The 23300-nt window shown below is 42.7% G+C and overlaps 1 protein-coding gene across 3 annotated transcripts in view; it reads left to right on the forward strand.

The window, feature by feature from the left end:
• Positions 1 to 7406: 7406 nt before the first annotated feature.
• The window catches only part of ZC3H12C (zinc finger CCCH-type containing 12C), a 76197-nt gene continuing 60303 nt past the window's right edge, over positions 7407 to 23300 (forward strand). The window contains exons 1-2 of one of the 3 annotated variants that reach the window (XM_055306399.1): positions 12558 to 12619; positions 13612 to 13688. Coding sequence is in view for 2 of the 3 variants with exons in the window: in XM_055306397.1 (XP_055162372.1) it covers positions 7504 to 7527 (24 nt within the window). In the remaining variant the exon portion in view is untranslated. Of the gene's footprint in view, positions 7528 to 7677; positions 7746 to 12557; positions 12620 to 13611; positions 13689 to 23300 lie in introns of those variants that run through there. The other 2 variants (XM_055306397.1, XM_055306398.1) reach the window with 2 other exon arrangements.

The raw sequence follows: 23300 nt of genomic DNA on the forward strand, positions 1-23300 counted from the left end.
AGCCACCAGATAGTTGCATTATATTTCTCTCTTTAGCCTCAGTCCTAGGCACTGACTGGGGGGACCCGTGGAGATGTGCTTTATGTTTTCCGCCTGGCTGGACACTTCATTTCTGACTCCTGGATACTCTGACTAAAGATCCCCTGGAATGTCTACGTGCAGACAAAAACAGCTGGCAGTGGAAATTTCCCTTTGACTTCCACTCAAGATTAGAAGTGAATACCTGGAGCCAGGTAGGTGGGCTGTTTTCCCTGTATCCCTCTGATGTCAGCCACCGGCTCCATTACCTGTCCCCTAGCCGAGACTCTGAAACCAGCCTAGACCCTAAATCAAGGTGACTTTCCCTATCCAATCGCCCAACTCCAGCGGTACAGTGACTCAGCAGCAAATCTGCTCTGCTCATAATCCTGCCCTTCCTGGAAACTGCAGCCCTAATTTGGGGGCTGTGTCTTCTACTTTATTGTCGTGTTTTATTAGTTGTTTGTTTGGGGAAACTGTCTTGTTTTAATTTGTTTGTAATTGGTTGTTTTTCTTTTTCTTTCTTTTCTTTCCTTTTTTTCTTCTTATTTTTAAAACCAAGCCCCTGCCTTTTTCTGCTACTCAGTAGTTGGCTCCTTGCTTTGTTCCTCTTAAGTACTCTTCTGACTCCCCAGCTCTTCTGAGATTTGAATTCTGCTTTGTCCATGCTTTCAGAGACTGGAGGCCTGAGCCCTGGTTCCCCTGGCCATGTCAGTACTGCCTGTTAGCAGATAGATGCCTAAACAGGTAGCCACAGGCTGAAGAGGCATGGGGTGCTCTGGTCCCTGGGACAGAGCCAACCTGAGTGCTTTCTACACATTAGGCACAGAACTGGGGACACTGCAGGAACACGACAGCGCTCCTGCCTTCATAGGGTTTACATTCTGATGTGGGGAGACACAATAACACAAATAAGCAAATATAATTGTAGGTGATGAGTATGGTGGAGAAAAAAATGAAACCTATTCATCGGCCCACTCCAGGGGCTCACACTAGCTTCTGTATCTCCTCACGAGAACTTTGCAGAGTGCTCCCTTTAGTTAAAGCAGTCCCATCGAAGATCCTCATAAAATCTGAGTTGGGAGCTTTTAGCAATTAGTAAAAACACTGACTAATCCCATTAACTCTGGCTGGGAATCCTTTAGTGTTACAGGACCTCCCTTTCCACATGACCATAGGTATCTTTCCCTTGCCTGGGAACCCCCGGAACTCATGCATGCAACTCACAGGACTCCCTCAACTTCCTCATCCTTGTGGCTGGAGTACTATTTCCAAAAATAGGATCTGCTTATTTATAAAATAAAAGTAGAAAGGGGTGTTAAGGGCAGCCTAGGTGGCTCAGCGGTTTAGCGCCGCCTTTAGCCCAGGGCTTGATCCTGGAGACCCCGTATCGAGTCCCATGTCGGGCTCCCTGCGTGGAGCCTGCTTCTCCCTCTGCCTGTGTCTCTGCCTCTCTTTTGCTCTATATCTCTCATGAATAAATAAATAAAATCTTTAAAAAAAAGGGAGGGGTGGACAGCAGCACACATCACTGATAAATGTAGACTTAAAAGAACACTTTTTTTGAAAGCTAATTCAAGCACCCAATTTAAAACTCAAAATCTAGGGTGCCTGGTTGGCTCAGTCAGAGCATACAACTCTTGATCTTGGGGTTGTGGCTTTGAGCCCTATGTCTGGTGTAGAGATTACTTAAAAATAAAATCTAATAAATAAGTAAAATTCAAAAGTTATAAATGGTTATTGAATAAAAAGTGGATCTCTTTTACATCCTTCCTTCCTGATAATCATCCAGTCCGCCGGGCTAGGATAATCACCATTACCATTTTCTTGTGTGTCCTTCCAGAGGTTTTCTTCGTTTTTTACACAAATAGTAGCACACTAGATACACTGGTATTTATCTGATTTTTTCAAAAACAATTCCATACATAAAGCTGTTTCTCTCTTTAATAGATGAATGACATTCTGAAGATAGCATAATTTGTGTAAATAGTTTCCTATTAATAAATAGATTTATTCCTTTTTTTTGCTTTTTCTTTTTTTTTTTTTTATGATAGTCACACACACGGGGGGGGGGGGGGGCAGAGGGAGAAGCAGGCTCCATGCACCGGGAGCCCGACGTGGGATTCGATCCCGGGTCTCCAGGATCGCGCCCTGGGCCAAAGGCAGGCGCTAAACCGCTGCGCCACCCAGGGATCCCTTTTTTGCTTTTTCAAATAATGCTGCAATTAATATTCTCCTGATGGAGTCTGTTCACATAGGATGCATTCTAATCTGAAAATTCCATAATTCTGTCTCTAGCTAGCTGACTTGTGTACATTTGTAATTCTGTATACCAATTTCCTTGGAAAACAACAGATGCTTGCAAAGGTGATGAGGATGTTTTTGGGTGCACTTGACATTCCATGTTAAACAAAAAAATTTTAAGCTTCTGAGCAAGGTGAGCTGCAATGATACATGTGGCCCTTGTCAAAACGGCCAAGTGCCACCTTAGGAGCATTTGTAAATTCAACATTAAGTGTTTATTGCTCTCAAAATTCCATGTTGACCAAATGTAGTAAATTAGGGCAGCCACACTGTCTGGTTCAGGTAGAAAACCAAGCCCACGACTGTATGACACAGCATATTGAAAACCTTGCTGTTCTGCTCTCTGGTGGCCTCCCACAAATGCTGGGGGAAAAAAAGAGAGAGAGAGAAAGAGTCATGCTGCTAATGTGGAATCTTGTGGTAACTCATCAAAAGAAAGAAGTCCTGGGATTGGTCAATAGCACATATCTCGTGTCCTCCGGTTTCCTTTCCCTAAGAACTCAGCATTAAAAAGCAAGTCTAAGCAGTCACTGAAGGACATAGGCAGGACTGTGTTTTATCCCTCTGTGTCTGTCTTACACAGATCATGTGCTTCGAAAATGGCTGTTTAGGGTAATGATATTAAGAAAACTTGACATTTCATAGGTGGTTGGAATGAACCAGGACTTCTCTGGAAGATATAAAAGAAACTGAAAAATCATAGTAGTCATCTGGCTACAGGTGCGAAGCTCTTCAACTGAAGGAAATCAAGTTTTGGCCAAAGAGCTGGAGATGAAGCACATGGAAGGGACTCTTGACTTCATCTCAACTCAGGTAAGTGTTTTGGTAGAAATGGTAGAGGCAGGAGAAATCGTTGTCTTGCATCCTCAAGTGTATCCACTGGATACACACAATTTCAATGAGGAAACATCTAAGGACACCATTAGGAGAGCTCTCGATAGACCAGAAGCAGTTGCCAGGGGGTTGTGCCATTTTGAATCTGAGAGTGACTATGGGTTATCACATTTGAAGTCTCTGGAGGTCTTAGAGAAGGTGGCTGGACATCGGAAGCTCCAGACTGAGGCAGTCAGGTGGGATGTGATGGCTGTCTGAAACTCTTGTCTTTTGAGGTTCAAATGTGAATATAGGTGTGTAGCAGTCTACCTGGGAGCTATGTATCAGAAAGAAGTATGCTCTTGCAACCATTCTCTCTCTCTCACTCTCTCTCTCTCCACACACACACATACACACACACACATACCTCCCACGCCTAATCTGTTCTTTCCAGAGCATTTGCTTTTAACTAGTGAGGCTGTCCCAAGGCTTCGCCTACTATGGAGCTACAACCACTCAAATTCTTTAATTGTGCACAATCCAGAGTCACAATTTGAGGTCCAGCCTTGATTTTATAACTAAAATACAGATTGGTTGTCTATCCAGAATTGGTAATGGCAAACGTGCCATATTTTGCCCAATGCCTATTTTGGAGTTTTATTGTCAAGACATTCAAAATTTGATGCTCAGTTTCACCACCTATAAAATGAAAAGTGGGCTCACATGAAATGATCTCTAAGTTTTCTCTCATCCCTTTTACATTCTTTGAACTTCTTGGAATTACTTTCCTACTTTTCCTTTTAAGTCAATATAACTTAGAGTCAAGAAAAGAGGATTTCCCTAATGCTCGTTTGTCTCAGAGCCATAGGAGCATTTTATTTTTGTCAGAGATTTTCTTCCAATTCCGGTTTACTTCAGATGAACAACTGTGCTTGGTTATTATCATAACAATGAGCATTTAATTTTTCATACCCTCTCAATAACATAAAAGTCTCATTTACCCAACTATTTGTCTTCTCTAGACAATATGATAAAATATTTCCACAGGCATATCCCACCATAACCACAAATACATGCTTAGAATCAAACTATTCTAAGCATTTGTTAAAAAAAAAAAAAAGTTCCTCTACCCCTGAACTTCCTCTTTTTTTCCAGTCAGCATTACTATAGGTTTCATATCCACACTCGAGAGGTTATTTTGGACTTCTCCCCTTTCTTAAGTCCATCTTCGTCAAGGGTGTGCAGTCACTCTGTGGGACTTTTCAGGTCCCAGTGTCTCACTAGATTGTCCCCTCCTCTCCTTCCCTGCTATTTACTTCAATACCTCATGTCTGTTCTGCCATATTGGCCACCAGCCACGTCTCCCTGCTCCAGTCCTTCCCCTTGCAAACCATCCAGTAACAAGCACTGTATTTATTTTCCTAAAATAGGATGTCCTCCACATCATCCTGTGTCCAAACCCCTTCACAATTCCCCACTGTGTACAGGCTCTGTTGAGCTCAATCCCTCTCCGTCTCTGTCTCTGTCTCTGTCTCTGTCTCCCCATTTGCAGGTATCTGTGTAATTTGGTTCCAAATATCCACTACAGCTTTTTTTAATCCCTATTTTCCACATTCCCTGGCACTCCATCTTTATTTATGCTGCTCCACTCATGACCTGCCCCATCCTCTTGGTTTATCAAAATACTATTCCTCATCATTATCCAGCTTCCTTTTTTTTTTTTTTCATTTGTCTTTTGGAAGCCCAGGATCATCTTCTGTGTGAGTCTTCCCAACCACGTCAACGTAAGGCAGTTCTTCTGTCCTCAGAAACTTCGTTGCATTTATTACCCGTGACACGTATTTAGCACTTCTAAATTCTCTTGTCCTCTTAGTTTTCTTTGAACTTTTGTATGTTTTTTTTTTCTCCTCAACTACATTGTAAGGGAACGAAGGGCAGTTAGAGTATCATATTCACATCATGGGTCCAGATTCCAGAACGAGACTGCCGATGTTCTCGTCCCTGCATGCTGCTGACTGACTGTAATCTTGGTCTGAATTTTCTCATCTGTGAAATGGAAATAGTGACAGTTATTCTCTCACAGGGGTTTCGTGGGTATTATATGAGCAAACACATGGAAAGTGCTTAGAATGGTAAGCATTCACAAAATGCTGGTAATTGCGATAATTATTCATGCCTCTTAGCTCCAAAGCACCTGATAGAGTGCCTTGGTCTATAACAACACATAGTCAATGCTGAATGGAATTCAGTTGAGTCTATGAGGGAGCTAAGATAGACTGTGAGGATGATATATCGTGGAGTAGGGGAACTCCTAGCATCATCAAAACCATGTCACAGATGCCGTCACTTATAGTCAGCCAGCCAGCCTCATTTTAGGTCCCTGCCACTCCCTAACACTGCTAGAGGGACTTCTGAGGGTTTGGCTGGGTGAACAGGGGATGATTTCTCAGAGCATCCCTCCCTTCCTGCCAGGCGAAACTGACCTGGCTGCAGATAACAGGTTGCCAGACATCCTACGGGTCTTAAAGGTGATATCAGAAATGTAGACCAGAGAGCTCTCATGGCCCCAAAGAAGCCTACCAGTTTGCTCTATCACTTAGCGGCCCTCAAGACTGGCCTGACCAAGCGGAAAGCAGGCTCAGCAAGACGCACCCCTTTCACCTTGCAGCATGATGATGCCCGTGGGCTCTAGCCAGCAGGATGCTCTCGCCTGGGACCCCATCATCAATTGTTAACGGGCTACAAATATGGGCCAAGGAAATGGGGACATCCGTGCTGCTCAACGGAGCCATAAAGTCAGATTTTTAAAAATTTGTTAAAGAGAACTAGAAATTGTAAAGTTTTAGCCCCAGTTATAGATATCACCGTATCTATCTATCTATCTATCTATCTATCTATCTATATATATATAACATTATAGATATCACTACTGTTAAGTAGCCCAAGCAAATTCAACAGATCCAGGCCTAAACCGTATATGCTCTATTGAAAACAATTCAGAGTGCCGAGAAGTCATTTTATTAAAGGTGAAAAGTGTCATCCAAGGCATGAACTCTGGTCCAGTGAAACACGATGTGCTCTGGATGCAGGCAGACCTGTGTCCTTCATGTCCAAACCGTGAAATTCCAGCAAATTTCTCTAAGCTCGATTTGCTGAGGGATCAAGGGGATCATAACACCTAGCTCACGTGGCTGTGGTGACCCATGAATGAGATAACGCATTTAAAGCAGTCTACCTAGCCTGTGGCCCGGGCTAGGGACACAATCCACATAAATTCCCTTCCCTTTCACTCCAAGACCAGATGCATCCTGTCCAAGGCTAGGAGTGAGGCACCTGGCGATAATTCCACAGGCAGGTGAATAGATGATTTGAGTGTCATTGAAATGTTGACCTAAATTGTGCCGGGCTCTCCGCTCTCGGTGCTTTCCCCGCTTGCGGCTCAGAGCGGAGGGCTGTCTCCTGCCAACCTCGGAGAAAAGAGATCTGGATTTATCCTGGGCTTACCCTCGATTTTGACATATTGCAATCTCCAATAAGGCCAGTTTCCTGGCCAAAGGGAGCCCTTCCCCTGGGTGAAATCCAAACAGCCTCATTCGTGTAAGTTCCCTTATTGGTCTTGCTAATGCGGGTGTGGTTTTTCCTCATTACAGAATATTGATAATAAGCAGCAGCCGCGGGAAAGCCGCCTGGGCTGGGCGGCCTCTCGGCTCCCCCGGCCGCCCGGGAACGGCCGGCGGCAGCGGCGGGGGGACGAGGCGTGGCCGAGCGCAGCAGGGGCGCCCTCCCGGCCGGCGCTGGGGGTGGGCGCCGGACCGCCGGGACCGCCGGGACCGCCGGGACCGCCGGACCCCGGGCCGGGAGGGGCAGGGGCGCGCGGAGGAGGCGCGGGAGCCCGGCGGCGGGGCCCGGCAGGTCCCGGCGGCTCCCCTCACCCGTCTCCACGCCTCCCGGGTTTTCCCCTTGGCTCGGGGTTTCCTGTTTCAGTTCTCGGTGATCTCCAGCAGCAGGTGCTGGTTTGCCAACCTCCGCTCCGGCGGAGAAGGAAAGAGGGAAAGGGAGGAGGAAGCGGCGCAGCGGCAGCGGCAGCGGCTGCGGCTGCGGCTGCGGGCGGGCGGGCGGGCGGCCGAGGAGCGCGGCGCGGCGGCGGCGGCGGGCGAGCCGGGGGCGCTGTCTCCGCGGGCGGCGGGCGGCGGGCGGCGGGCGAGCCGAGGCCGGTGCGGCCGGGCGGGCGGGCGGGCGGGCGGGCGGCATGGGGGAGCTTCCCGCTCGCCCCGCGCCCTAGCGGCGGCCGCGGCGGCCCAGGGCGGAGGCGAGAGGCGGCCGCCCGCCGCAGGGCCGCGGGGCCGCCGGCTTCCCGGGCCAGGGGTGATGGCCGCCCCCAGGAGACCGCAAGTAGGTTGAGCCGCAACCCCGCGTGCGCGCGCGGCCGGGGCGCGACTGGCGCCGCCGGGGGAGGGGGAGGGGGGGGGGAGGGGCGGCGGGGCGCGGGGGGGGGGGGGCGCGGGCGCGGCTCCGCGCGGGGAGGGCCGGGCTGGCCGCTGCCGCTGCGGGCCCCGCCGCCGGCTCGCCGCCTGCTCGCGGGGTCGGCCATGCCGGGGAGCGGCCCCCAGGTTTGTGCCGCGGGCGGCGGGGGAGGGGGCGCTGAGGGAGCCGCGCGGGGGCCGGGGGCCGGGGGGCCGCGCCCGAGCGCCGGAGCGGAGAGGCCGGGGCGGGAGCGGCGGCGCCGGGCGAGCTCCAGGCCCGGGCGGGGCGGGGGGCGGGGGGTGGGGGTCTCCGGGCCCGGGTGGGGCCGCGCGGGGAGCCCGGCTGCCGTGCCCGCGGGCAGAGCCGCCCTCCCCGGGCTCCCGGGCCGGGAGAGGCCAGCGACCCGGGCCCCGCGGCCTAGGGCAGCGGTTCGCTCGCGCCCGCCCCGGGGGCACGGCCGCGGAAGATGGAGGCGAGCCCGGGCGCCCCGCACGGAAACGGACCCCCCGGCGCTGCCCCTGCGGCTCCGGGCGCCGCGCGCTCCGGCCCCGGGGCTCGGCCCCCCGGGCTCGGCCCCCCGCGCCCCGGCCCCGCGCCCCGGCCCCCCGGCCCCCGGCCCCGGGCTCCCTCCCGCGTCGGCCCCGCGCCCGGCCCCGCGCAGGGGCCGCTGCTGCCGGGTCTCGCACCCCTGCACCGCCCTGTTCCCCCCCGAACCGGGTCCCCGCTTCAGCCCCTGGAACCCCGCAGAAGCAGCCCCAGCTCCCAGGTCCTGGGTACTCTGGCCGGGAGGCTGGCCACGGGGGTAACCGTTAACAATACTGGTCTGTGCTCCGTGTTTGGTGATAAAGAGATGGAATGCGAATCCAGATTTAGGGAAAGTTTTCCTATTGGTTGCGAGACTGTGTTGGAGTATCCTCAGGCCGGTGAGGCGCTTATTGATTCAGATTTCTCTCTCTCTCTCTCTCTCTCTCTAAACCATCTTAGAATAGTTACAGAGACGCTCAGGGCTGGTATATTTAGAGACTTGGTAAAGTTCATCGATTCTTTACTCACTTCCTCGCTCAGTGTTTCTAGTGCATGTAGGAAAGCGGTGGATAGGTCCCAAACGCTCCTTGGGCTTTCCGAGAACCACAAGAAGTCAGCAATACGGAGTACTGTATGTTTTTTTAAGTCCTAATATATTTAGGTTGTAGTAGGTATGACTTCCGTTTATTGAATCACTCACATGTATATTAATTTTAATGGCAATTTTTAGAATTTTGGTGTCATCCACTGCTGTAGACATTTGGCTCCACCAGGTATTTGTAAGGTGATCTGACAACCTACCTCTCTGTTCACCTGTTTGTTTTTTCCCAATTTGGCATTCTTTAAGTTACCTAAACCTGTCTATTTGAAGGTACCCTTAAATACCAGAATGATCTAGGGACTGTGCATCTATAATTCAAAACGTTTGAATATTTTTACTTCCAAGAATGGGTTGAACTTTCAAAGGACGTTTAAATTCTACCTCAAGCATCCTTCCGGGTCCTCGGTCATCAGGAAAGTACTCAAACATTACAAACAAAGTAAAATGAACTCTTTAACAAAACAACAAGAAGGCCAGTATTCTTTAAAGTGCATTTGATAACCAACGCCTAATGAGACTAGTTTATTATAATGGAAAATGTTGAAGAAGAGGAAACAGAAACTTGGAATGTTTGTGTGCTGATGGGAGTTTTTATTAGTCACTTCCTTTTACTACATATTTGTTTTAATTACAAGACTAATAAAAATATCCCATTTTATATTACTGGCTTCTCTGGAGCTGTGTTTTTCATGGATTACATTTGCCAAATTGTACCCCAGGTGCTTTATGGAAATTCTATTTTTAAAGTATTTTCCTCGTTCTACAGCTGGGTTATTACCTTGTCCTCATTCTAGCAGACCACAATGATATTTTACATTAATTTTAATTACCGTAACAGATGTAAAAGTGTTGCTATCATTTTATAGCTTTTAATAACCTTTTCTATGACCTTTTATGCCTTTTTATGGTCTTTCTGTGCTTTTCATTATTTTTGTAGATGAATTTGGAAGAATTCTCCCATTCTCATTTGATAGCAGTTTTAAAGAAATGAATAGAAGATATTAAGTAGGAGACTTTTTAAAATCCTTTTTCGTGTTAGAATGTAGGATTGTAAACTAATCTGCAGTTGTTGCTCACTTGACACTGGTAAACTTTTATTCCCTCAGCAGATAATTAATTTAGTATCGATCTGGGTGCTGCAGTAGGCCCCTGACCTCTAAAAGAAGAGAGATTATAAACAGATAGAAGATAATGCTAGATAAAATGTACTAAGTGGGACAAGCAGAAAATAAGAAATGCAGGTACTGTAGTAGGGAAGGCTGCATGCCAGCTCTTAAAGCTGAGATTCAGGCTGGTACAGCTGGATAGGAGTCATTTCCAAGTGAATAATGCTGTGAGTCAAGGAAAGCAGGGAGTGGGTGGGCCAGTGTGTCTGGAACATTAAGTAGGTGATAGGAGTAGTGAGTGATTAAAGTGGCACACATGGTTTCAGGGTATAGTTTTTATTGGAAAGAGAAATACTAAGTAAGAAGGTCAGGGAATGACAAAAATGTATTAAATCAGGTTTCCAAATTTAAACCAAAGTACAACCAAATTAAAAATACCAAGATTCTAGAGATTGATATCAAATCTACCAAATGTAAAAAAATCTTGTGTTTTAAGTGCTGACATTCCTCATGGGCCTACAACATACAAGATCTTGTGACTTTATAAAGACTTTTACGAGTCACTAAAAAACAATTATTGCTGCTGTTTCACTGGTCACAGTTCAGAGAAATGATGGACAATTGAGAATATGGTTTTTGTAATCTGTTTCATCCCAGAATATATCTCCAATTTCTTGGGGAAAAAAACTTTATAGGATTATTGAGCTATTTAAATGAGATAGTATGTGATAAGTATACCCTGTCTGGCACGTAGTAATTTTGGTATTTGATGGCATAAAGATAACTTTCAGATCTGTAATGTGGAGGTTATCACTTCCCTATCTTTGCTACAGTTTTTATAGCTGACATAATGCTAGCTGTTACCTACTGTGCACTGAGATGCCAGATGCCATGCGTATGCACTGCTCTTATTATCCTCATTCTGTGGATGAGGAAACCCAGACATAAGAGTTTAAATAACTTTAAGTCACACATCTAGAAAGTTACAGAAGGGAGTTTGAACCTATGTCCTTAATTAACCATTGGGCAGTTCTACCTCTCTGATTCTGTTTTTACTTTTTTTCTCTAAAAATCGTGTCATTGTGTATACGTATGTTGACGCATGTTGTTTGAAAATTAAGAGATGCATGATAATTAGCATTATAGGTCTGGGAGATAAGAGAGGTATATTAACCTTTACAAAGTCCTGCAGTGATGGAACAACATGAAATCCTGTCTGGCCAAATAGTTGGAAGGCAAGGTTGCGTAGATCCATAAGAAGATAAGCCCAAAGACCATTTTAGTTTGGCCTGGCATATGTTTAAGCAGCAATGTAGTACCACCAAAGGGAGCGTTTTTGGTTTTTTTGTTTTTGTCAGAAACCTCAAAGTTTTTTTTATGAGAAGGGTTTTTATTGATTTTCCCGAACCTTATCTCTGTAGTAATATAATGTACTTAATTGTGGAGAACTTAGGAAATGTAGGGAAATGTAAACAATTTTTAAAACCCCTGTAACCCAGAGATAACTAACAATATTATGATGGATTTCTCTCTGATTTTTCTATACGTCAGCAAAGGATTGTCTTCCTTAAAATGAAAATAGAAAATAATGCCCCATAAAGCATAATGTACGTGGTTTTACATCATAACACTGACAGTAATTCTTGTGCTCAGTGAATTAGCCCACAAGCAGATGTCTGAAAATTCAACATGTTCTGCCTTTAAGATAATTATCAAATCCCTAAGGAGGGATAGGGAATACATAGAAAATCCCAAGATTGTCTTATTTGCCTGGAATGTTTTCCCTTATGCTCCCTTACCTTTTGCCTGGCTCACATCCCATTGTTGAGGCCTCAGCTTAGACCTCACTGGTTTACTCTTAAACTTTTAAGATTGATAACAGTAGGTAACTCTTAATTGTGCCAATCATTGTTCTAGGTGCCATACATGTATTAATGGCATGTGATATTCACTGCCTCCTCCTTCATGAGAATTTGTTTGCAAAAAGATAGGTCTTGTATAATTAGGATGTGATAATAGAGCTTTGTATCCTACCTTTCCATCCCCAATTAGCATACACTAAGGATTTTCTCATGACATTAAAAATATTTCAGGACGCTTGGTGGCTCAGTCAGTTGGGTGTCCCACTCTTGATTTCAGTTCAGATCATAATCTCGGGATCCTGGAAGCCCCGGGTCTGGTTCTGTGCTCAGCGGGGAGTCTGCTTGAAGATTCCCTCCCTCTGCTCTCTCTCCCTGCTTACACACACTCCCTCTCCCTGTAAAATAATAAAATTATTATTATTCTCTCTGTAAAATAAATCTTTGAAAAATTTTTTCATTTTTATTAAAACCGTTTCTTCCTAAGAACATGTCATTTTATTTATTATTCTATTTCAGTTAGACATCTGGTTCTTTTCCCCATTATTTTAATATCATAATGCATTAGTTGAATGTCCTAGTTAAAAAAAAAATGTTTTCTGCATCTGTGTTCTTAGGATTCATAGAAGTAATGATCAAGGAGAATAAGCTTTAAGGTTTTTGATGGCCAAAAAGCTTTCCAGGAAAGTTATATGGATATGTATACACCTATTAGCAAAGAGCGAGAGAGCTGATTTCATCCCAAACGTGAATGCACTGTTGAGTTTTTAAATTTTTGACAGTTAGATGAGCATTAATATCTAATTTTAATGCTGACTTTTTTTTTTTTTTACTTAGACTTTAAATTGTTAAAGTGGTACGAGTTAATTAAGAAAAAGCAAAGAGAAAATGAAAGCCACCTGGAATCTCCTTACCCAGAAATAACTAATGTAAATATTTGGATAAATACTCTCCTTTTTTTTATTTCCATAGGTATACTTTACAGAATTTTTACTTGGGTTTTTAAATAACACAAGCATTTCATAGTCTCCCAGTTTCAGGCAAAATTATTTGCTTAATCCCCTGTGTTTTCAAAATACAATGTATTTCCTCACAGAGCCTTGAATATTTGGTGGTGGTTCACTGTTTTCTTCCTTATTTTCTGCTTTCTGTATCTCTGCTCTCCATCTGTAAAACAGAAGATACTGCCTAGAGCATAGATTCGTCATAACGATTTACTGGTAATACAAAATGCTGATAACAGTACTTTTACTATGCCTAGGATTTTATTTTATTTTTATCTTGTTTTAGGCCCCCTGAGGGCAAGGACTTGGTGGTCCACATTGTTGAATCCCAAATCTTGTATGTCACTTGGCACATAGTAGACGCTTTATGAGTGTGTTTTTATTGATAAAGGCCACATAGTACTTAAAATGAATCTGTTCATATGGGTAGAATGAACAAAAGCCTATAGATGGTTAAGAGATGGTTTCAATAATTAATTCAGAGCAAATAACACAATTGGTACCCAAAGTTTTAAAAGGTCGCTTAGAATGTGTAACGTGATTTCTCGAGGGGCCATACACATTTACCCTCTAAGAATATAATTAACCTTATCTACCCCACTTAGCAGGGGAAGGATATTACAGAAGTGAATTTTTTTTTAAAGATTTTATGTATTTATGAGAGACACAGAGAGAGAGACAGAGGCAGAGACATAGGCAGAGGGAGAAGCAGGCTCCATGCAGGGAACCTGATGTGGGACTCAGTCCCGGGTCTCCAGGATCACACCCTGGGCCGAAGGCAGGCGCTAAACCGCTGAGCCACTCAGGGATCCCCAGAAGTGATATTTTCTAGAACATTTATTTTTAAAGTCTTGCAAGAGCAAAACATTTCAAAACTATTTTACTTACTTTGATTTTTTTGTTCTTGTTTTAAATAGGCTCCATGCCCAACAGAAGGCTTGAACTCATGACCCTGATATTAAGAGTCCCACGCTCTACCTGCTGAGCCAGTCAGGTGCCCCATTTTAACTATTTTAAATGGAAAATTTGTATGGGAATTTTTATATTTTTCTATCTTCAAATAATATGCAGCTTATAATTTCATTGGTTGTGAAATATAATAATAGTTCACATTTATTGGGTACTAATTCTATGCCAGGCAAAGTATTAAGCACTTATATTATCTGATTTAGTTTTGCAACAACTCTAGATTTATACTATTGTTTTGCCTGTCTTCCAGGTGATGGAACTGATACCTAGAGATGTTAATTAACTTGGCCAAGGTTATCAAGATTTCTGATTTATTTTAAACTAAATAGCAATACTTGTTATGCTTTTTTTTTTTTTCTCCTGTAACATGGCAGGGGCAGAGGGACCTAATGATTTATATTGAGTCTTTTCTCCTTGATGTTAGCTACTCCTTGCTGACATTGTCACTCCCTCTCTCTAAGCTGCTGTGCGTTGTGAAACTGAAGGACAACAGCTAATATTAGGTCTAAAATAAAAGTGTCCAGGCAGTAATTAAGGCCTGATGCTCAGATAGTCTAGGTTGGAGAACTGAAAAGATGATGCTGCACAGAGATGGCAGGTGAGGGCTCTGAAAGCAGGTAGATGTGGATTTGCATTTCCTAGCTGTGACCTTAGGGAAGCCTTGATTTCTCTTTGACTTCTCATCCATCAAACACTGTGTACTTCTGCAGAGTTGTTTTTACCAAATCAAGATAATGAGTGTAGAAGTGCCTGGCACATGGAAGCACTCGATGTTATTATAGAATGATTTGATTGGACAGAGATTTTGTTTTGTTTTGTTTTCTAGTCTACTTATTCAAAGGCTCAAAATTGTCTCCTGAGTAATTGGGATTACCGCATATAAAAATTCTGTAAGATCAAGTTTGCTGTTACTGCTTTTAATATGTCCATTTATATTTTAGATTTTTCCAAAGGGCTTTCAAATCTATTACTTCATGTTTTTTAGGGTGAAGCTAAAATTAGTTTTTGTTCTTTGTTCTTAGTCATCTGTACTCATTTACTATTCAAAATTATGTGGGCTTATTTTTATCCTTATTCTGTGACTTAGTCTGTTTCAGATCTTGCCTTTTAGTTTATAGCTCATTTTTATTATGTGCTTACAGGGAGTGGGTTTCCCATATAGTTGAGGCTTTCTCCTTGTTGTCAACGTAGACATTTTTTGTTTTACCTTTGAGTTTTCATTTTCATTAATGGTCTCACTGGGATGGTGATCTTAAGTATTGGACACTTTCTGAAATTTTGCTATAATTTTAAATGATTAGTACCAATTTAAAAGGCTTTAAAATATGCAGTAAATTATCTATTTTGATAAAGTAGGTATTTTGCTGTTGCTAAGATAGTGTAAAGCAACATAAAAGTCATGGACATAAATATATGTTAAAATTGGCAATATCATGCATAGGAAAAAACAGTTTTAAATAGGAGAAATGGGGGATCCCTGGGTGGCGCAGCGGTTTAGCGCCTGCCTTTGGCCCAGGGCGCGATCCTGGAGACCTGGGATCGAATCCCACATCGGGCTCCCGGTGCATAGAGCCTGCTTCTCCCTCTGCCTGTGTCTCTGCCTCTCTCTCTCTCTGTGACTATCATAAATAAATAAAAAAAATTTAAAAAAATAAAATAAAATAAATAGGAGAAATGTTTTCTAAACTGCATTTCTATTATTTTGACTACTTCATTTTATCTTTTAAAATTAAATTTTGCGTTTACTTAACACATTCACTTTATCACATTTTTAGAATCCAGAAAAAATCTAAAATGCTGAAAATCATCTATAATTCTCACCTAGAGATAGTTTTGGTATCACTATCTTCATTTTAAAAATCTTTTAGTCAATATAAACACATCCTTTAAAAATGTATTCATATGTAGTTTTGTATTCATATGCTCTTCATTTAATATGTTTTCCTGTGTTATTAAATATCCTTTTAAATGCTTATCTTTATTGATTGGCATTCATCATACTCAACTACTGAAATTAGTCAAGTTCATATTGTTGAATATTTGGTATGACCAGTCTTTTTTATTGTTACACACAACAGTGTGATAAGTGTCCATGTATATTGATCATTGTACACATCAATTCTATTTTTAACAAATTCCTAGATATGATTATGAAAATTGCCTCCTAGAAAGTTACACCAATTTATATTCTACTGACATGGCATGAGAGTGTCCATTCTTTGCACCTGTCACCATTTCCCCATACAGCCTATCTTTGTTATTTGATAGACAAGAATGGGCATAATAATGCTAAGAAGTGCATTCCTTAAGAATGCATTTGAGTTCCATTTCTGACACTTACTGGCTCTGTAATCTTGAACAGTTTTCTTATAATTCCCCTAGGCCTTAGTTTCTATGTAGAATTGTGATAGCAGTACTTATAATCATGATATTATCATCTAATATTATGGTGTGGAGATTAATAGTTGATATGTATTGAAGCATAAGTCCTTGAGAGATTCTAGCTACCATTATTTGTTATGAGTGAGATTTCTCCTCGTTATATTTCACAATTTGGTTACCTATATTATACCAGCTATGACTGGTATAAAGGAAAGTTACTCGTTTTTTAAGTAATCATCTGGCTACCTTACTGAACTTTTTTTATGTACTTTAAATTGTAGGACTTAGTTCTAACATGTTTTCAGTTGAGTCTGTTGATTTTCAGAATATGTAATGGTAATGTAATAATTCAGTTTTTTCAGTATTTCAGTTCTTTTTTTTATTATCTTACTGCATTGGTTGAAATTAGAAAACAGTGTTGATTAATAGTAGGCATTTGGGCTTACTTCTGATTTTATTATTTTATTTTTAAAAATATTTTATGTATTCATGACAGAGAGAGAGAGAGAGAGAGGCAGAGACACAGAGGGAGAACAGGCTCCATGCAGGGAGCCTGACGTGGGACTCGATCCCAGGTCTCCAGGATCACACCCCAGGCTGAAGGCAGTGCTAAACCGCTGGGCCACTGGGGCTGCCCTTATTTCCGATTTTAATGGAACTTCCTCTCGTATCACTTTTTGAATGTCAGGGCTGTTGTTTTCTTACATAGGTGTCTCCTACACACACGCACACACACACAAACACATATTCCTGCAAATAACTACAAAAGTTAAATGTGAGAAACTTTTTTTAAATTTTTTATTTATTTATGATAGTCACAGAGAGAGAGAGAGAGAGAGAGAGAGAGGCAGAGACATAGGCAGAGGGAGAAGCAGGCTCCATGCACTGGGAGCCTGACGTGGGATTCAATCCCGGGTCTCCAGGATCGCGCCCTGGGCCAAAGGCAGGCGCTAAACCGCTGCACCACCCAGGGATCCCCTAAATGTGAGAAACTTGAAAATAGACTTCTCTGTCATGGAGGAGTCCTTTAAATTATTAAATCCATAAGTATCTTTTAGGTACATCTTCAAAAATATTTTTTCAGTATTTGATTCATATTCTCTTCCTTTTTAATTAAATGTGCAATCAGTTTAAATAAATCTTAAATTTCAGCAAGGCTGAAATAATACTGCTTTAGTGTTTTGCCCCTGGAATAGAACCTTTTATTCAAATGAAGTCTTAGGATCAGGGTTCCAGTGTCCTCCTTATTCAGCCTCTTAGGCATTTTGTAGAACACTGTGAAAACTACTTCCCCTCCAAAAAGATTCAAATAATCTGTCCCCAAAATGACAGTGCTACTAAGCCTGAAGTTTTCAGAGGTTAGGAAATCCACCTTGTGATGTCATGAGATTTTTTTTGTTTGTTTGTTTGTTTTTTAATTTTTTATTTCTTTGTGATAGTCACAGAGAGAGAGAGAGGCAGAGACATAGGCAGAGGGAGAAGCAGGCTCCATGCACCGGGAGCCCGACGTGGGATTCGATCCCGGGTCTCCAGGATCGCGCCCTGGGCCAAAGGCAGGCGCCAAACCGCTGCACCACCCAGGGATCCCGTCATGAGGTTTTTATTAAATAGATTTTGTACTGCAGTTCTAATTTAGCATGTTTAAAAAGATGACTAAGTATGGCGGTATGTGCTACATGAAAATATATTCACAAATCTAGGTAGTATCTATCATTAGGTTACTGAAATTTTGATCCTGGAGTCTTCTTTTTTCTACAGCATTCCATCTATCATTATATCTTAAAATACCATCAACTTGCCAATGACTACCAATGTTATATTTCTCTTTTATGCACCTGTCTTGGGACAACTCCATTTATATAGCTGTTACAATATGAAATGAAAATTATCTAAAGCAGTTTTTTATACTTCCAAATCTGTTTCTTTCTAAGCCTTCCCTACTTCAGTTAAGTGTTACTACCATCTTCTCAGCTGGTCAAACCAAAAATCTAGAACTTCTTTTTTTTTTTTAATTTTATTTATTTATTCATGAGAGACAGAGAAAGAGGCACAGGCAGAGGGAGAAACAGGCTCTCTGTAGGGAGCCTGATACGGGACTTGATCCCAGGATCCTGGGGTCATGACCTAAGTCAAAGGCAGATGCTCAACCACTGAGCCACCCAGGTGCCCCAAATATCTAGAACTTCTTGATTGCTCAGATTCCCTTTTCCTCTTCCACAGCCACCTCAATGGATGAGCCTTTAATCAATTCATGTAATGAATTGAATTAACAAGATTGTTAATATCTTATCAGAAATATCTATTATCATAGAATAAAATCCATCCGGTTAGTATGTATTACTACAATTTGAATAAGCTACGTAATTTACCTTTCATATTTATAGAGCTCTTGTGGATAATATAAGTAAGATTAGGCATATATTTGGTTAGTTTTTGTGCCGTCTTTGTTAGGTTTTGTCAACAGAATTATGCTCACTTCTTAAACCAGTGACATGCTTTCCATGGTCTTCAGTGCCCTAAAATTATATAAGTGAAGCTGGGTACTTAGAGGTTTTGCTAGAACACATCCATAGAACCTATAGGTGTAACATCCTTTTTCAGGAATGGAATTGTGAGCATAAATCTTTCATAGACTTTCATTTCTTCCATGATACTGACATTTATAACCTTTTCTTAAGTTGGCTTAATTATGGTTTCTTAATTTATTGGCATGAAGATTTATGGGAAGAATCCTTCCATTTCATTGAACATGGCATTTGTTTTGTTAGGTATTTGCAGAACTCCCTACTCTTGCTCAGTTTTAGGATGTTTGTCATTCATTTGTACATGTCGAACCAGCTCTCCATTTCATTAACCAGTTGTACTTTCTCTTTTTTGGTTCCTAGTTTATTTCTGCTTTAAATTTTATTACTTTGTTCATTCACCTTTATTTGATTTGCTTGCTCATTTTAATCTTTCCAATTTAAATCTTTAATTCCTTGATTTCTTCTTTTCTATTAAATACCATTAATATTAAATACCATTAATTTTTCCTCAAGTATCATTTTGGCCACATCCCCAGGTTATATTTTTATTTTTCTTTAAACAGTTACTTGGAAGAGAGTTTTAATTTATAGATAATTTGGTTTTAGTTATCTGTTGGTAACTCCTATCTGTGTATCATGGCCAGAGTATATTTCCATTCTCTCTAGGTTTGGAAAAAGGTGGCCTAGTGCAAATGTCTGCCTTTATCTCAACTTTTGAAGTCAGGCAGCCTGTGGTGAATTACTCTGTGAGTACTGGGGATAAGTGTCTTTCTTATTATCCTTGTTGTTGCTTAAATATGTATAAACCCCAGGGTTTAATGCCATTATCATTTAAGGCCTGTGGATGAGAGAAGTAAATCCAATGCTTTGGACATCAGGGCTTTCTGTCATCTTTGTGTAAGGATAGGATGGTGTTAACTTTCAAAATAAGCTCATTTCCCAGTTTGTTTTAAAAGTATTTGAGTTCCTTGCATGGAGCTTCTCTGCTCCTCTACACACCTCTTGGTCCTCATGTGTCATCCCCACCCCACTCCCCCGACTCCCCGTGTGTTTGCTAGGCTAGGATGTCCTGGGGCTGGGAGTTGAGCCAGTAGCTATGGCTTCTTCGTCGTCCTCCCTCTGCTCTTCACCAAGTTAATAGTGTGACAGGGAGCGTCTTCTGAATCCTCCCCATTGTCTTCCTCAAGATTGTAAAGCTTCCGAAGTAAAAAAAAAATTTTTTTGATAGTCACACACACACACACAGAGAGAGAGGCAGAGACACAGGCAGAGGGAGAAGCAGGCTCCATGCACCAGGAGCCCAACATGGGATTCGATCCCAGGTCTCCAGGATCGCGCCCTGGGCCAAAGGCAGGCGCTAAACCGCTGTGCCACCCAGGGATCCCCCGAAGTAAAAATTAACTGTTCTTTCCTGACCTGTTGTTTATGGATTGGATGAATAAACTGGCCAAGAGGAAGAGCAGAATCATAGAAATCACTCTCCATTCTTGAATGTGGGCAGTAGTGGCAATTCTAGTGATTCCCATGAGAAAATTAACAAATTACTCTTTTTCTGAAAGAACAAAATGCTTCAAATTACTGCCTTTTTATTTCCCTGGTAAGCTAGCTCCCTACTGTTGGGTGCTCTCTAAGGTCTTCTGGTTGCATTGAAGAGAGAGCTGCTGATTGGTCCCAACGCCATACTCCCTCCCCTTTGGAGAAAGGACGTCAGCAGGGAACAAGAGACAGCTAATGCCTGAAGTCAGACCCTGCCCGCAGATCACAGAGATTTTCTGTACCGAGAGACTAGATTCAGAGTACAGGAAGCATGTTTAAAGTACGATTTTGAAGAAGCACTAGGAATCAGCTTAGAAGAAAAAAATTTCACAAAATTGATGTTGTGACTTTGGTGGAGGTAGAAAGTTTTAGTGTTGGCCTGGGTGGCTAGGAAGCAGGTGCCAGGTTGGCAGCTGCCGCTTAGCCTCAAGACCACCCCGAGCTGCGAGAGCACCTGAGTGAAGCTGTGGCAGGTGGAGAAAGCACTTTGGAGCTCCTGAGTGACAGCCAGAAGCCAGAATGCCAGTTTGGCAAGTGTGTTGCTGGGTGCTGAGTCTTGGGCCTGAGCATTCCTCAGAATAACAGGGAGATCATAAGTGTTTATTTCCTATCTTGGTAGCAAACGAGTGCTTAAGCTTTATGTGCACTTCCATAGATGGGGTACTTAGTCATTGATCAGCACCTTATATAGGCAGGACAGACCCACAGAGATTTACATTTCACCAAAATCCTGGACTAGTTTTCTTCTCACTGTGTGATACCCTCTTATTCAACTTTTTGTACCATCTCTTAAAAAATAATCAGTCCTGGAAATAACATAAAAAGATTAGTTATTTATCTTAGAACAGCTGGTTCCAAAGACTGATTCATGTGGTTGCCAAATCTTTGCTTTCCAGTGAAGTAGTTTTTTGTTTACCAAACCAAATGGGTTAGGAATCTCCTAAGAGTGAGAAAGGGGGTAAGCTGGCTCTTTCCTCCCTGCACCCCCTTTACTCCAGGCACGTGGGGGGGGGGCGCACATACATGCACATACACACATACACAGCAGCAGCATGACGGAAGAAGGATGCAGGGACGAGGAAGGAGACCCAGGGCCTGGCTAAATAACACTCTTTAAAAAAAAAAATAAAGATTTTATATATTCATGAGAGAGACGCAGAGACACAGGCAGAGGGAGAAGCAGGCTCCATGCAGGGAGCCCAACGTGGGACTCGATTCCGGGTCTCCAGGATCAGGCTCTGGGCTGAAGGCAGCGCTAAACTGCCGAGCCATCCAGGCTGCCCCCTAAATAGCACTCTTATATTTAATAGTCTTTCATCAGTTTCTTTAAGTCATTTGGTTGAACAAGCTATTCTTATAATATTCAATGAACTTTTACCCCTTCTTCAAGAATACTTCGCACTTAGATGTTTAATCATTATTTTAATCATATAAGCATCCCAATACCCTCACTGATCTTACTTTGGGAGTTTTGATTTTGGGGAGAGGGCATCTGGAAGGAGCAATGAGGGGAATCTTTAGAGTGAATTCATTGCCAAATGTCTGCATTAAGCCTGTAGGTGTCTCCAGGGCTGGGACAGAAGATTGACGATGTATCAGAAGAGGAGGGGGGAGAGCAAGGGAAAAAAAATGAGCCCCCCCACCCCCGGTCTCCAGAGTTTCCAGTGGGAGATGCATTTCTTGCCTTCTGTTCTGAACTCCTGGCAGTCCTGGCCCCCTGGGTCTGTGGGGGCAGGGAAGACCTGTAGAGTTGGGGTGGTGTTAACAGACTTAACTCAGTTCACTCATATACAGACATGCACACCTTTTTTCTCCCTGGCCTCACTGAATTCATTCTCCCGGCTTACATTTCTTAAAAAACAAAAAACAAAAACAAAAACAAAAAACCCTTATCCTTCCCGAACACCCCTCCTCTCAAATATCTTTGTCTTATACCTTTCCTGCCTAACATTACAAGAATGTGTGTGCCATCCTTTCCTCTTCCCCAAATGCCTGCCCCTGGGCTGGTAGTTTTCCCCTGTGGTCTGTGCTTCCTTGGAGCACTCCTGGGTAGAACTGGGGCCTTTTGTGATGTTGGGCAGGAAGAAATTTACATCTTTATATTCCTGTCCTCTCATTGAAATTTAGCATTTCCCTCAATTATGAATGTAAGTAATAAATCCAGTACTAATAACAGCATATATGACTTTATCACCCACCCAAAAGCATAAATGTTTCCCTGTCGTGTCACAGTCCAAGTAAATACTCCAAAATACTGTTTTCACTTTTAGCTACTTGAAAATCATGATAGTTATTAGAGTGCCTGCTTCATCTTGTTCATGTGTTCGTAAAAAATATGTAGGTCACTAAATTCACAATTTTTACATATTTTATTAACTATATTTTACTATACCTGGCTTCTTTGTAATGCTGTCTGGGTTTTTACATATTTAACAGCATTACTTTGGAAAGCGGTCTGTAGACTTCAGTTGCCTGAGAAGGGGGGGTATAAGGCACAGAAATGGGGCTGAGAAAATCTGTCCATCCCTCTCTTCATCTCACTGAAATAAGTCCTTCTATGGCCACTAAACGCCTTTACCCAGTGTCTTCTTGGTCATTTTGTAGTGTATTTGTGTCATTTGATGCCACCATTTTTTTAATACTTTTTAAAAAATATTTTACTTCTTCCTCTTTTGCCTGGATCCATGGGCTCTATCTTAGATAATATATCCTGTTTGGTTTTTTTTTCTGCATAACCTTAGATACTAGTCACCTTTTGTTTGAACTATTATAATACCTTCCTAATGCATCATCTTTTAGTTTCTTGCCCCCACCCCCCAAAACTAATGCAGCTGGAGTTATCATCCTAAAATGTAGCTAGAAAACATATCATTCACATTGCCAGAAACCTTCAGGGTTCCCCATTACCTTTCTAAAATGTGGGTAGAAATATAACCTTCTCCTTTAAAAAATTTTAATTCCAGGGGATCCCTGGGTGGCTCAGCGGTTTGGCGCCTGCCTTTGGACCAGGGCGTGATCCTGGAGTTCCGGGATCGAGTCCCGCATCAGGCTCCCGGCATGGAGCCTGCTTCTCCCTCTGCCTGTGTCTCTGCCTCTCTCTCTCTCTCTCTGTGTGTCTATCATAAATAAATAAATGAATCTTTAAAAAAAATTTTAATTCCAGTGTAATTAACATACAGTGTAATATTAGTTTC

The sequence above is a fragment of the Nyctereutes procyonoides genome, unplaced genomic scaffold, assembly GCF_905146905.1.
Source record: "Nyctereutes procyonoides isolate TBG_1078 unplaced genomic scaffold, NYPRO_anot_genome, whole genome shotgun sequence".
NCBI classification, from domain to species: Eukaryota; Metazoa; Chordata; class Mammalia; order Carnivora; family Canidae; genus Nyctereutes; species Nyctereutes procyonoides.